A 14,960-nucleotide genomic window follows, 5' to 3' on the forward strand; every position below is an offset into this window, starting at 1 on the left:
CATTCTCCCTCCAGCACACCCACATGGGCAGTCTGGTCTCCACACAGTGACTCTCTGAGACAGGACTGCAGCAAATCCTCTTAAACACATGCCCAGGTAGTGCTGAACCTCTCCACCTTCTGGCCTGGTCTCAGCTTCCAGCCAATGTGAGCAAAGCAGCTGGGCAGTAACACACCTTGTGTCCCTCTAGTCCTCCCAGGAGTCTGAACTGTTAAGTCCTGCTCCTCCTTATCTGGCAGAAAACAGGCCAGTGACATAAAGAAGCCTTCATCCAGTCACTAGAGATGAGAAGCAGATGGATATGGGCAGACAATTCCCAATTCACTTTTCAATTTTGTTTTACAGTTTTTCAACATTTATTGATCTTATGATATTACATAATCCATTAATAACTTGTTACCTGGGCAATGTCCTGCTAAAATTAGATCTGATGTTTATTTGAAAAAACCATTCCAATTTCACATGAACAATGTTTTTTATTCAGGCACAGATAAATGACAGTCAATGACCCCCAGGACTGTGACCTTTTTATCTGATATTTTCAAGCCTTTACCTCAGCATATAGGTGAGGCACCATGAATGCAAAAAAAGGGACAGTAACATTCAAAGGAAACAGAAGATTTTAAAAAGCAAGACCGATACATCAAAGTTTTTAAGATAGGTTTTAAAAACAAGGTTTTTACAAAAGAAACTAAATATAAATTCTATTTGTCTGATTTCAGAACCTACCTATTGCAGACACTTCAAAGTTAAGCATTTTCTTCTGCATCTCTGAGATGTAGAACTCCCTCTGACTCCATTCTCAACATCAAATTCTCAACCTCACCTTTTCCCCCAGCCTCTCAAGGCCCTCTGCAAAAAGGTCAGTCTTTCAACATATCCTTACAGTCATCTTTACAATTAGACTGTTTTTTTCTAAAAAGCAATTTGCAGCCAAAGACACTGAGGACAAGACAAGGAATACTGACACCCTTTTTATTCCATTTATTAGTCCTTGAGGCCTCCTAAGCAATGAGACTTCTGTAACTACATTGTCAACCTGCTCACTTGACAGTTTGCCTCCTCCAAATAGCTTTTGAACTTAAGGTCTCTTTGACTGAAATTTGATAGACAAGGTGATGAAACTTCTACAAGTTTGATAAAAAACTGGTGACTGGTAAAGAAAAATAAGCAGCAGGCAGAGGGAAAGCTACAGCTGCAGCTGCTGCTCTGAAAACCATAACCAAAGCAAATTTGTCTAACATTGCATTTGCATTGGGGGCATCCTGTTTATACCCAGCAGATAAAAATAAGACATGTCACATTTACATATTTTTCCATCCTACTTGGGGGAATTTCTGTTAAGTGCAGAGCCACCCCAAGAACTTCAAATCTTTTCTGGTTTTTGCATCAAGGCCACCAAGCTCTGAAACTCTAGGGAATTTCAGACTGAAAAAAAAGTAAAGAGAAGCCAGCTCAGAATTCAGCTCTAAGCAACTGGAGCTGCACACATATGTGTTAGCTGGGCTCTGGCTTGGGAGCAGGAACAAGAGCAGCTGCAGAGCAGCACAGTGTGAGATGGGAAAGGCCTTGCTGCCTGCACAGGTGACCAAGGTGTGTCATGGGGTGACACCAGCCTGGGCATGAAGCACTCCTACAGAAGGCAGAGAACAGTCTGCTCAAACCAGGGATATCTGTAAATAGTTATGGCTGTACTTTAGGGAAGGAGGAATTGGTTATTGTGTATCATCTCCTTTATGTGTCACCTCTCCTTTTCCTATCCCTCTAGTTTAAAGTTATATTTATTAAGCATTTCATACATTTTTCAAGTGGGGAAGATAAGCCTCTTTTTGATGTGTTCTCCCAGTGCTCTGGAGAGGTTTAGGATGGATGTTTATTACCATATCCTTAAAGTTTGAATGTGGATCACCTCTTATTGTTGCAAGTCAAGCCTTGGTAAAAGTCATAAATGAGGTTTTGATATGCTACACAAGAGAAATGCCATGTTTGGATAAATATTTCTATTCCTTCCAGTAATCTGTTGATAGAGATAGCTTCATTAAAGCAACACACAAAACTTACAAGTAACAAATACAAAAACAAAATAAGTTTTAAAAAAAATCTCAAACTGAAGAAGTGATAAAAATACATTATCCTAACTTAAGTACAACCAATATTTAATTAACTGCTCTTACTGTGCCTGGAGTTTTTGTCAATGCTGTACTTCTGTAATAGAGTCCAATCTTTCTTTTCTGAAGAAATCAAGGACAAAACTCTCTAGAGTGGGAACAGAATCTTACTTTACTTCTGCAGTCAATTTTGTGGGAGTTGCACATTTTCCGCTGTTTATTCATACTGTTTCAATTTCATACATAAAATATACATAAGCTACGGTCAAAAAAATGATGGGTGTCACAATGAACAACCCAGAACAGAAGAGGAAAAAAAGAACAATCTGCAAACAACAGACAGCTGAGGGAATTATGTTATAAATCACCTAATTCAATGCCTTTCTTCAGTATCACCGCCCATTTGAAAAAATTAACCAGTATTGTAATAAATGAATTGGGGTACAATTTGGAACACAGAAATGATTGGAATATTATTTTTAACTGATGAGATAGATTTCAAATGTCTTTGATTATTTACACAACATTTATTTCACTGTTTTTTTTCCATCTTCTGGAAGAGATTCTGAGTAATTATAATGAAATATTATAAAACCAAACCAAAAGAAACACCCTATTTCATCAGAACAGTGGTACATCCAGCCCAGTATCCACCTCTCCCAGTGGCAAAAGACAATTGTGGTTAGAAGAAGCTTTTGACCTGCCCCTCTCTGCAAACCATTCCCCTTGTACCTTTCCAGCACCCAGAATCATTGTACCAGGGACTTTAAAGAGTACTCTTCTGCTTAGTCCTTCTAGTATCCATGTAAGGACCCGCTGTCCATGGACTTTTCTAAGCAATTTATGCCCCCAGTGACAATGTGTGCATCCAGATCGTTCAGTGGCAACAAGTTCCACAAGCTCCTCAAGTGGCAGGACTATTTTTAACCATTTTAAGCTCACTCGTGATAGTTTTTAGTGCCCCTGGAATTGTAAGATGCTACATTTAGCTTATCTACTACCAGAGAACTGTTAAATGTGTTCTGAACTAACCATGAACAAAATCTACTGCTTCAGCTCAACGCATTGTAAAATATGATTTCGTAGACATCAGACATGCTAAGAGGTGGAATTTTTTAAAATAAAGATTAATGAAATGAGATAATTGTTAAGGATGATTATTCACTTTATTTCTGAAGGTTTCTCAAAAAAGTAAGTAAAAAACCCCAAACCCTTGAAGGTCAAACACATAAACCCAAGTCATAGAGTCATAGAATGGTTTGGGTTGGAAGGGACTTCAAAGATCATCTAGCTTCCAGCCCCCAAGTCAACTATACAGCCAGCACCTTTTTCTGTGAGAAGCTAATCCAATCTTCACATCAACCACGATTTGGAAAATTACTCATCTGAGTCTGACCTTCTCATTTTGGACTCACTATGCATTTTTGTATTTTCTTATTCAGTGTTTGAATTTTGTATTCCATCTTCAGCCACTCCCTGACAAGCAATTACTGCCTTTTAAGAATGCCTTAAATGATCCTGAATAAAAGATTTTGAATACAATGAGACATCTCAGCCTTTCTGGTTAGGAGAGGATATTGGCATATCCTTGAAAGGTATAAATCTTACTAGGTACTGCATTATTTTATGAAATACAAAAAGAAAATTCACCAGCAATTCTCTAAAAAAGTCTATGAGAGCTACCACAGCCAAAAAGCACACAGAACTGCTCAGGTTGAGAATGTAAAGGCAGCTTTATGTCACTTCTTGCCATACCTAGATTACATGGGTATTGGGTCAGTCAGTCCCTTTCTGAGTAGCAGTCTGAAATGAAGTAAAACTGATAGAAATCTGCTCTAAATTTTCTTGAGCTGGAGGAGTAGCAGGTACTCACATAGCAGCTGCAGACCACCAGCTTGCAGTGCCCCTTGAGCTCTATCCCTTTTCCACATCTAAGTGGATTCTTTGTTTCCTTTTCACTAGTTGCCTGCTGGTTAAGGATCTGTGAAAAGAGGGATATGGATATAGCCATAATTTGACCACAAATATTTAAGCATATTTTCAGTTCAACTGTTTTAATAGTAAACAGTAGACCAAGATTGTGTAACATCTGCACACATAAACTGGACCTTCTTACTGCCAGGCCCAGCCTTACGCTGTTAGAAGTAAGAACTTTCCATGGTAAAGCACCATTGCACAATGCTTGCTTAAAGAATCACAAACATACCCTTTGATGGATAGTCCAGAAGGTGTTATAAAGCCTACTTTCCTCAAAATCTGCTCAATCACTATATAATAATTTACTTGCTGTTTGCAAATGTTAATCCAGGGTCAAGGTAATGGCTGTTTGACATGACACTTTAATTTATATAAAACCATGCCCTTTTAGCATTCATTTATAACTTTGGCGGGCTGCTCTGATTTAACAGCAGGCTGGCTTTATCGGGGCATGAGCACAAGGGACCTAACACTGCAAACAAAATGCTGCTTCTAGCTTCAGCTTTTTTTCTGACACTACTGCAGTGCTCTAATGCCCAAAATGAAACAAGCATTACCCCTGCAGACTGTAACACCATTGAAACAGATGCAGGAGTGGCCCTGGATTTGGTCAACAGACATCGCAGAGATGGCTATGTTTTTGGTTTATTCCGTGTTGCTGATGCACATGAACTACATTTAGTAAGTATCAACTTGAAGGCTGATTTACACAAGACTGTGCTTTTTAAATAATGAGCCAGGTCATGAAGAGCTTACGTTCATTGCTTTCACTAGAACAATGTTGATGTATTCCAGTGAATCAGCTGTGATTTACACTGCCTCAGTATTCATTTGTGTATGATTTATTGCATGTATGCTTGATTTCAAACAATGCTGAATGGCCTCTCTTCTCTTGGTCGGCAGGACGTTTGCTTAAGAGATGCTCTGAACAGCTTTATACAACTCTGGAAATTAATCTGTCCTGTCTGCTGTCTGGTTTCAGATGTTATACTCAAAATTTATATTCAGAAGGTTTCTTTAATCCATGAATGTCTAAGATTAATTAGACCAGTGTATCCTGTAAGATTGGTATTTTGCTATTATCTTTATTTCGGAGATAGCTGAATAAACTGGTGGAAAGGAAAAAAGGCAGAGGAAGTCAAAGGAGTTGCTACTCTGCAAAACAGGGGAGAGACTGGATAGAGAATCCCCATCAGTCATTTCCTATTTCTTTCCTATTTCTGTTTCCTAGAGAGGATAGCCAATGACTCCCTAAATGCCAAAACAAATCAGTTGCAGAAAAAGCAATAGAATAAAAATGTCTTTAACTAGTACATGAAAGAGACCAAGGACAGGCAGATTTACTAAGCCCTATTTCAAAATTAGAGGCAATGCTAAGATATACAAATATTGCAAAATCAGTGTTTAACATGGCACTGGTGGACTCGCACTAATGAAAATATTACACTAATCTGCAGCAATTCTTTGACAAGGTCTCACCTATACAGAAACACTCTGAAAAAGGAACCTGAATAGATGGAGCTTCATAAAACCTGAGGACACTTATTCACAGTGAAGTGAAAGATTTGCATGACTTTATCTAAATGACAAAATAAAATACGTATGTGTTTATTCTGAATGTCTACACAAGGGCTGAATAAAGTTTAACTAATTCATTCTAGAACTGTTTCTGGGGGCCACAGAAAATTCTTAGCACCACATCCCATTACACTGGCATATAAATTCAAATTCTAATTTTCCTAATCCTATTTGCTCAGGAGACAGAATACACTAGAAGAGTTTCAGAGTTAAGGCTTCTGATTTTGTTGGGATTATTAGAGTTTTGTTGCATAACTCCCTAAATAAACTGAGCAGGAAGCAAAGTTCTGAACGAGTATCTGGTCACTAAGGTAAGATGAAATAGATGTAGATACATAATTGGCTGCCTAGACAACTGATGTCCTCATAGAACAGTATGTTCTATGGGAAAATCAGAAAGAGGGAATGACAATCTTTTAACACTGGTATTTTCTCTACTTGTTGAATATCAGATTAACAACAGACACTTCTCACAGGTTATAAACAAAAGGATAGGAGGCAAGAGTTGTATGCTGCAGGAAGGGAAATTCTGACTACATATAAGGCTAAAAAAATCATGGAGAAAGTGGTTAAGTACTAGAATGGCTCAGAGAGGTTGTGGAAAGTCTGTCTTGCTGATACACAGAATGCAGTTGAAACTTTGAAGTTCCAGCTTTGCCTTGAGCAAGTGGCTGGGCAAGATGACCTCCAAAGGTCCCTCCCAGCCTGAATCCTTGCTGTGCTTGTCAACTCTGAAAAATCTTACTAGAGAACTGGAGAAGCTTCATTAAAGATTAAACATATCAACCTCAAAAAAAGTTTCTTTCAGATCAAACTTCTTGTCTACAAACTATTTTTACTTGCACTTCTCTTCCAGGGAAATTCATCAGTCCTCTACCTAACTTTGGATGTGCTGGAAACAGAATGCTCTGTCCTATCCAGAAGACACTGGGAGTCTTGTGAATACAGTGACACCTATCCAATGGCAAGTAATGGCATCTGCACTGACTCATACACCAATAATTCATTAACTTGACCTTCATCTGAACTGCCCAGAAATTTGTGTCACAAAATCTCTCAGTGAAGACTGGGCTTTAATATGACACATTCTACAACCAAATCTATCTAATTCTAGAGCTGTTAAACATAAGCTAAAGGCTTGGGAAAGGGTTGACTCTTCAAGTAAGTGTAGCTTTATTTAACTAGTTGTCTCAAAGGGACTATACTCCACATTCTACTCCTTGTAGCAGAACTTATGTTTTAAGGGTAATTTGCTGACAACTGAAGGGCACTAGAAATTATTTTTTAAGCATGTTCCTAGTGTATGAGCCAGAAATACCAGTGGTATATTTTGTCAGTTTTCTGTCATAGCATTTGTAGTATGACAATGTGAAATATTGGTAGTGTCAGTACATGAATGATATACAGCAATACTTGTCCTTTCTTCTTGCACTCCAATGATGAGAACTCCCAGTCAAAAACTTTATTTAAATAGGAGAGTTGTGACACTATGACAAAGGACAAAGCAGGAAGACCAGGAGGAGAGACGAGAAAGAATTTATTGGGTTTTTCTTAAGGGAGAAAAGGAATGGATAAAAAGGCCCATCCACTTTTGATAAAGATTTGTGCAACCTGGCATTCTAACTTTCCCTGCCATCTAGTATTATCTTACTCTAAGTAAGTATCAGGATGACTAAGAAGGCTGGTTCAGTTTTCCATTGTCTACTCAATCGTGCAAACTGAGAATTAAAATAAAGACTCCTGTAGAGAGAGATCCCATTTTATCTGAAGACAAATTTTGAGTGGTACCTGATCAAACATTCCATTAATGACCACATCTGTTATTCTTAGAGGTACTGCACATTAAAAAGAGGTATAATTGCTATGATCGCCTACATCCAATTAAATCCAGGGAAAATAACATCATAATCATGTATTCTTTTTTCTTCTCAGGACTTTGGGCAATGTAAGATTATCACATATACAAACCATCTGCTGAAGAAACCTCAACTATATGGATTTAATTGTACATTAAGTCCAGGTAAAATAACCACTGTTGTAAGCCAACACATACCTCAAACCAGCCCTAGTACCAAAGTCTGTACACCACCAGTGTATGGTAACCGTAACAGATTCATTCATCTGCTTGCAATTCATATTTTAGACAATTCAAATGGAATGTTAAGAATGAGTAATAGAATTAAGGTTCCCCTACTCCACTAAACCAGACTTTATTGATGTCAGATGATATCACCATTTCAGTCCACCAAAATATGATAATGAATATCAGAACAAATGTAAACTCTGAAAGACTGCACATTTGGGGCGGTAAGATTCTAAGGGGATTTATAAGAATACTCATTTTCATGGGTTTGGGGGTTTTTCACAATACAGGACAAACCCATATTTGTGGAGTGAGGGACAGGTATTTCACTTCCAAGGAAATGCTGCAATTAAATTTCTCACTGTGAGTTCACATTAAAGCTATGGGCACACTCCCAAAAGTATTAATACCCACTGTAATATTAGTAAATTATTTGTTTTCACAGTTCCACCTGACTTAGTAGAGTGCAAAGATTGTCCTGTGAAACTTGAAGCTTTAGAAGTTACTGAGCAACATAAAGATATCGCTGCAAAGGCCCTGAAGAAATTCAACAGTGAAGGTAACCACACAAACAACTTTGCTGTGGATAAAGTTGAAAGAATTTTAAGGATGGTAAGTCACATTTTCTCCTATAATTACTTAGAAATGATATATTTTTGTGAGCAGCTCCAAAACTCAGTGCTCTGGTATAGAACTCAAACCCTTCTAGGATCAGATCTACCAGCATAAATCATCCGTTTAAAGTTGAAGGTCCTACTTTTGCAAAGACTTGTTACCAACTTCAATTTAGGTGTGTGAAAGCAAAAGGATTTCTCATTTGCTAAAAAACTGTGACAGTATGATGGCATTCAGAAGTCAAAGCCTTCTTTGTGTACATATTTTAATTTTGAATGCCTATTTACCTATCATGACATACATGAGTTTATTTAGTACTGAGCAGACTTTGAGATGGACACTTGTGTATTATCACAGTCACACATTTTGTCAGTTGAAGACAGACAATTTTTTACTCCAAGAATATTTAGCACATGGATACAACACACAGTGGGACATCCTCAGCATCATTTTGGCTCTTGCTGCAGAGCAAAGCAGCACTCTGAGGACAGGAGGTGAATTTGTACTGTAACTCTTGAAGAACTTTTGGGTCTGGTAAATAACTCCATATCTAAGTGATGTCAACATGAAGACCTATCCTTTGGGTGATTTGAAGTATATTTTAGAACAAAACTTCTTGTTGGTAGATACTGGAGACATTCACTTAAACAGCACAGGATCATTCTGCCAACACATCTGTCAGCTCAGGACACCTCTATAATGAGGTCCCATGGCTCCCACCATAATACATGTTGATCTTGGAAACTGCCTAAATGATAGCATGCCAAACCCACCTCCCTGCAGCTTTTAATATCACTCAGAAACCTGACAGTGTTCCATACTGCAGCCCTGTGCACGATGTATCCCTACTGCCATTTAGAAAGGGATTGTTTTCACATTGCCTGGGTTTGTGGGTTTCTCCCCAAACACTATTTTCACACTTCACCATCTTCAGCTACAGCAACACTTCAGATTGTACCACTGGATTTTAATGCTCAGAAACGATGAATTACAATAAAACACCAAACCATAAAGTATGTGCAGCACTTTCTACCAATTTAGTTAAACCAGTGAAACTCGTGTGCACACATGCTAAGGACACCTTCAACACAGACTTGAAATAAAAGTACTGCTATAGGTGGAAATTAAAATGAAACACCTCTTTATGGATTTTAATAGGATCACAAAGGTTTTCTCCCGTGTTCCTATGGAGTAAGGCCTTCTCCAAACTAATGCCCTTGACAACAGAGAAAGCAACATTCTCACAGTAACTGGCAGAATTTCACCTCAAATTAACATCAGCACTGGAACACTATGTACTCCCATCACTGGAATGGGGTGGTTGCCTTCCAATAGATCTCTCCACTTTCACAGGAGCAGCAGTTCAGTTTAGGGAGAAGACTCTAAGGACACTACTTCCTAAAAACGCAGGCTGTAAAAGTAACAGATTTTATAACACACACATACTAAACAAAGAATTAAAGCAAGTATTCATGGAACCTGTAAGGGTGTGAAGCAAGTAAGGTATAAATTATCTAACCTGCTTTCCTTGCTGAATGTGCATGAACATTTGAACAGGACAGGTAAGGAAAGCACAAGGTGGATGGGATTTTGACAATAAGATGAAGAATGGTTGCTTTGAAAATTACAGGACTTTAAATACACCTAGTTACCACTTCTTGTTTGACCTCTTGGTTTCAGACTGCCTCCCGTGAAGGTTACATTTTAGGATTCTCTATAAAAGAGACCAACTGTTCCAAATCTATGCAGCAAGCAGATCAAGCATCGGAATGTGATTTTCTGCATGACTGGCACGCTGTAAGTAAAGTCTTAGAATGAGAACTGATACAATGGGTGGTACCAGGAAGATTCTACCAATATATTTCCAAGTGTTTCTCATAAGCATGCACCCAAACTCAAAACTAAAAATCTAGCATGTCCAAGCATAGAACCTAATTTTATAGCTGCTCCTTTGTCTTTTATAAGGAGACAGTCTGAACTCTCAAATCTTGAAGTAACTGGATTCTGGCATATTAAAGGCCTAGAGCTTTTCAGGTTGTATCTGGCTTTTGCATTCAAACTGTGGCCAATCCCTATCAAATCATTCATGCTATGTCCATAAAAACTTTTACACTAATATGAGTCATAGATCCTGGAAAAAAATATATGTCTTATGTCATCCCAGTGAGCTCAGGGTCACTTTTTTCTCCTCTGTAGCAGAGGAATGGAGAGTGGAATAATTTAACTCGTCTGCAGAAAACTATCCAAATATTCTCCTCACCCCACTTTTCCATTACTATAATAGCCTACACCAAAGAAACAAGGTGTTTTAGCTAGGCAAGATCTCATAATTTCAGAATAAATTATTCCCCAGAAATATTTAAATAAATAAATAATGAAATAAAACTATGGAAAAAATCAAATGTAAAATTTTTGGTTTATGTACATCCATCACCTTCTCTAGCTTTTTATACTTCAGAAGACTGTAAAAGGTTGTGAGCCACGAGTTCACTAGAATGAAGCACAAGGCAGATGGCTATGAGGGTTTGAATTCTGTTCTCAGTGCTGCCACTGATGCTGTTTGTGTGTAAAATGCCATTAACATTTGTAGTCACTGATCATAATGGGCTACTAATGGTCTGAACAAATATCCAGATAAAGCACCCAGTACAGAGAGCATACAAAGAACCCATCACCTGAGTTCTGTGCTCTTTCACATGAGCAATTCCACATACGACTGGATAGCAGGAGAAAGTCACAGCAAACAGGGTGCTAAAGGAAGCGATGCAAAAAATTACAACAAATTACTTTTTAAAAAATAAATGGAAGAAAGCTCTGCCTTGAGCTTTGTCTGAAGCAGCATAGCTACACAGTGCCAGGTTTTGAGAGCTTCGAGCAGAATTACAGAATAGTCCAATGCAAACAGATGTTTGACAAGCAAAGACAGGAAAAAACCAAGGAATAAAAATCAGGCACCCACGGGTACTTGTTCTGGAGGCATCAGTAGCAGGCCAATCTCTTAGCCATCAAACGGGAAGTAAGATGGGGAGTAGTAGCCCTCTAAATGCACATGGAGAAGTGCATCTAGAGTACATTACAGTCAAGAACCCTCAAAAACTGCACATATTTTAACCATTATTAATCACTGGCAAGCACTGGTCGGAAGGCTCAGGATCTGGCTAAGTTATGTGAACACACTTAGGTATCAAAGGAGTAGCCTAACTTGTAAAACTTTGAACATTCAGTAGTTCATATTAACTCCATCACAAGAACTCAGATGTGCATTGTTGGTTTTTTCCCCTTTCTTTTGCTTAGCACACCGGATTCTGCAAAGCAAGAATTATCAGTGATGCAGATGAAGCTGACGGAACAGATATAAGCTGTGAAATCTACCATCCCTGGGTAAGCACTCACCAATGGGCACATCTCTGGCTATATTCTCATGCAGGTTACAGCAACCTTGCTTAGTCCAGACTGGCAGATGATCGTAACATTTATGCCAATTTTCTATTGCCTGGGTGTGATGCAGCATGTCAGGACAGACTGACCTTAAAGTCCTAGGTCAATCAAAGGATGAAACAGAATTGAGCTGTCCCTACAACTCCTTCCAAGTGTGTCTTCTCTCAGTTCAATCACTTGACTAGGTGTAAGTGAGTAGGGATTGGCAAACAAGTTCAGAGAAATTTTAGAAAGCAAGAGGAGGGGAGATGATCTTTATCATATCATATTGGTATTCCAGTTTATATTACAGCAGCTACTCCAGTCCAGATTTATTTTGTTTTGATCTATCACAAATATTTCTCAGCTGGTTAAATAATTTCATTTTGACATAGTGTAGTGTTTCCAGCAGATTTTCAGTAACTTGGCATTTTATTATCTACTCCTTCTCTTCTATCATGAAAAAATGCAGATTTTTTCCTCAAAGATCATGAGAGCTATGAATGCAAACTTACTAACTCCCACCTCTCTCTCACCAATTTCTTCTGCCCTATCAACACCTGATTAATACCTCCTCCCCAATGTTTTCATAAACAGCACCATGGCTGTGGGCGAAGAGGCAAACATTCAGGTCCCGGACATCCACACAGACATCCCCATGGTCATCATCATTTTGGTCACAGACATCAACATAAGCATCACCACAGACATGAATGTCCCCCCTCTTCTCAGTCCAGACCTGAAGACCCTGAGCATAACCCCAAATCCAGCAAGGAAGATCAAGACAGCAATGAAGGACCTGCTATTTCTTCTCCCCCTCCTCCCCATGATGAACCAGATCACCACCATCCTACTCCCCCTTCTCATGGACCAGATCATGAACATCCTCCTCACCACCACGGACCACCCTGTCCTCCTCATGGACCAGATCACCACCACCCTCCCCACCACCACGGGCCACCCTGTCCTCCTCCTCATGGATCAGATCACCACCACCCTCCCCACCCCCACGGACCACCCTGTCCTCCTCATGGATCAGATCACCACCACCCTCCCCACCCCCACGGACCACCCTGTCCTCCTCCTCATGGATCAGATCACCACCACCCTCCCCACCATCACAGACCACCCTGTCCTCCTCCTCATGGATCAGATCACCACCACCCTCCCCCTCACCACGGACCACGCTGTCCTCCTCCTCATGGACCAGATCACCACCACCCTCCCCACCACCATGGACCACGCTGTCCTCCTCCTCATGGACCAGATCACCACCACCCTCCCCACCACCATGGACCACGCTGTCCCCCTCCTCCAGGACACCCTCCTCATCACTATCACAGATATCATCACAACAAGACAAGCATATCAGGAAAGTATTTTCCATGCCACATAACAGGAGCTGTCTATCGCATCCCAGTTCTAAATCAGCAGGATTCTCTCACACCTCCCACTGCAAACTTTCCTGAGCTATCCCAATGCAACCTTTACTTCTCCAGCACTGGTGAAGGTATTCTCTTCACTGGCTCAAGAATAAAGGAGGCAGCAGAAGCTCCAGGCTTTCCAGATCACCCTACACAATCAAAATCATGCCCCGGAGAACCCAAACTTGACCTTCCAAAAATTTTGCCTTTATTTCCACATAGCTTTGTAACAGAAAATTCTCCTCTGTGACCTCAGAGAAAGATGTTCCTGGTTCAAGAGTTTCAGGGGTAATCACAGTCCTACAATTAAGGAAAACAGCACATGGAGAAGGGGGAAAAGCATTCTGTATCTAGGGAGGAGAATCACTGAAAAAAATCATTAAGAATTTCAACCTGCTCCTTCATCCTGCCTATCTCAGGCTCCACGGTAACAAAGGCTCAAAACTCTTGAGTCCCTCAGGTAATGTGAATGGGTAAAAATCTCCCCAGAAAACAATGCTGCTTCAGTTCTAGCAAAAAGGAAAATTCCCTAATAGTGAAAATTACCATCTAAAATCTTTCACTTTTTCATCATTCATAATTGTAACATACTTCTCCAAGGAATCTGACCTAGAGGAAATTTGGCTGCTTTCCATAAAAAGTAATCCATGACACTACATTCATGCTTTATACAGATTTAAAGAAAATAAAAACATGCAAGCATTACTTTCTTGAGACAGTTGCCTGTTTTGTCTTTTGTTTTCTTTACTATACATAATTAGCTATTAGATATTGAACTAGAAATTATATTAAACTATTAAGCTATTTAGGTATTAAACATCCATGAGGCAAACTCTTGCATAAATTGACTAATGGTGTTTGGGTTACCACTGTTATCTAGAAGAGGTCTGAAAACAGCTAATGATTTGCAGTCTCACTGCAGGGTGGCCTGCACAGGTGCTTCCATTGCTACAGCTGCTGGTGGTGATACACAGAAATATTGCAGTCAAGGACAGCTCTTCTCAAATAGTGCATAATTGCTCTCAGGGGAAGAGAAAAGCAGATGCATGTAATAACTCTTTCATATAAATGTTTTCTTTATTGCTGAACCTTCCTCACTGGAAACGGGGTGGGGAGGAGCAGGAAAAAAGCACAGTGGTGCTGCTTTATACTCAAGACCCCATCAAGGTTGAGTCCATTCAGACTGTACAGGGGACAACAAGCTGTTTCAGAACTGCTATGTCATAAGCAAGAACATGGATTAATCTCAAAATAAAATTAGTAAATTGGTCCTCCAAATAGCTTTTTAATGGCATAAAGTGAAATACAATGCAAGGGCTACATTGAAGAAAAAGAAACAAAATGAGGACTCAGTGTGACTGAGTGAGGGTTGAGTAATTTTTAAAAGTCTGTTATCATGTATGAACAGACTTATTTCTGGTGTAGTTTATTCACAGTCTCTAAAGTGCATTTTCTTTAATCAAAACTTGTAGCAAGCGTAGTGAGTTGGCCCTGGGTGGGTGCCAGGCACCCACTAAAGCTGCTCTGTCACTGCCCTCCTCAGCCAGACAGGGGAGAGAAAATACAGCAGAAGGGTCATGGGTCAAGGTAAGGACAGAGAGAGATCACTCACCAAATATTGTGACAGGTGAAATAGACTGGACTTGGGGAAATTGGTTTAATTTATTACTAATCAAACCAGAGTAAGAGAATGAGAAATAAAGTCAAATCTTTAAAACACCTTCTCCACCCCTCCCTTCTTCCCAAGGTTAAATTTAC

General features: G+C 39.5%; 1 protein-coding gene across 1 annotated transcript; it reads left to right on the top strand.

The window, feature by feature from the left end:
• The first annotated feature begins 4,472 nt into the window (after positions 1-4,472).
• On the top strand, positions 4,473-13,916 carry HRG (histidine rich glycoprotein). The gene is made up of 7 exons (XM_069024282.1): positions 4,473-4,766; positions 6,520-6,627; positions 7,596-7,683; positions 8,192-8,358; positions 10,042-10,158; positions 11,656-11,742; positions 12,376-13,916. Exons 1-7 carry the CDS (start codon positions 4,569-4,571, stop codon positions 13,450-13,452), a joined length of 1,842 nt encoding a protein of 613 aa, XP_068880383.1. The 5' UTR covers positions 4,473-4,568; the 3' UTR covers positions 13,453-13,916.
• Positions 13,917-14,960: the final 1,044 nt, after the last annotated feature.

This window comes from Aphelocoma coerulescens, chromosome 9, assembly GCF_041296385.1.
Source record: "Aphelocoma coerulescens isolate FSJ_1873_10779 chromosome 9, UR_Acoe_1.0, whole genome shotgun sequence".
Taxonomy (NCBI): Eukaryota; Metazoa; Chordata; class Aves; order Passeriformes; family Corvidae; genus Aphelocoma; species Aphelocoma coerulescens.

Excerpts from the sequence above, each read along its gene's own strand:
- HRG (XM_069024282.1), top strand. The coding sequence starts at position 4,569 with ATGCTGCTTCTAGCTTCAGCTTTTTTTCTGACACTACTGCAGTGCTCT. Across the intron at positions 7,684-8,191 it reads TAATTGTACATTAAGTCCAG|TTCCACCTGACTTAGTAGAG; the intron begins GTAAAATAACCA and ends TTGTTTTCACAG. Across the intron at positions 10,159-11,655 it reads TTCTGCATGACTGGCACGCT|CACACCGGATTCTGCAAAGC; the intron begins GTAAGTAAAGTC and ends TCTTTTGCTTAG.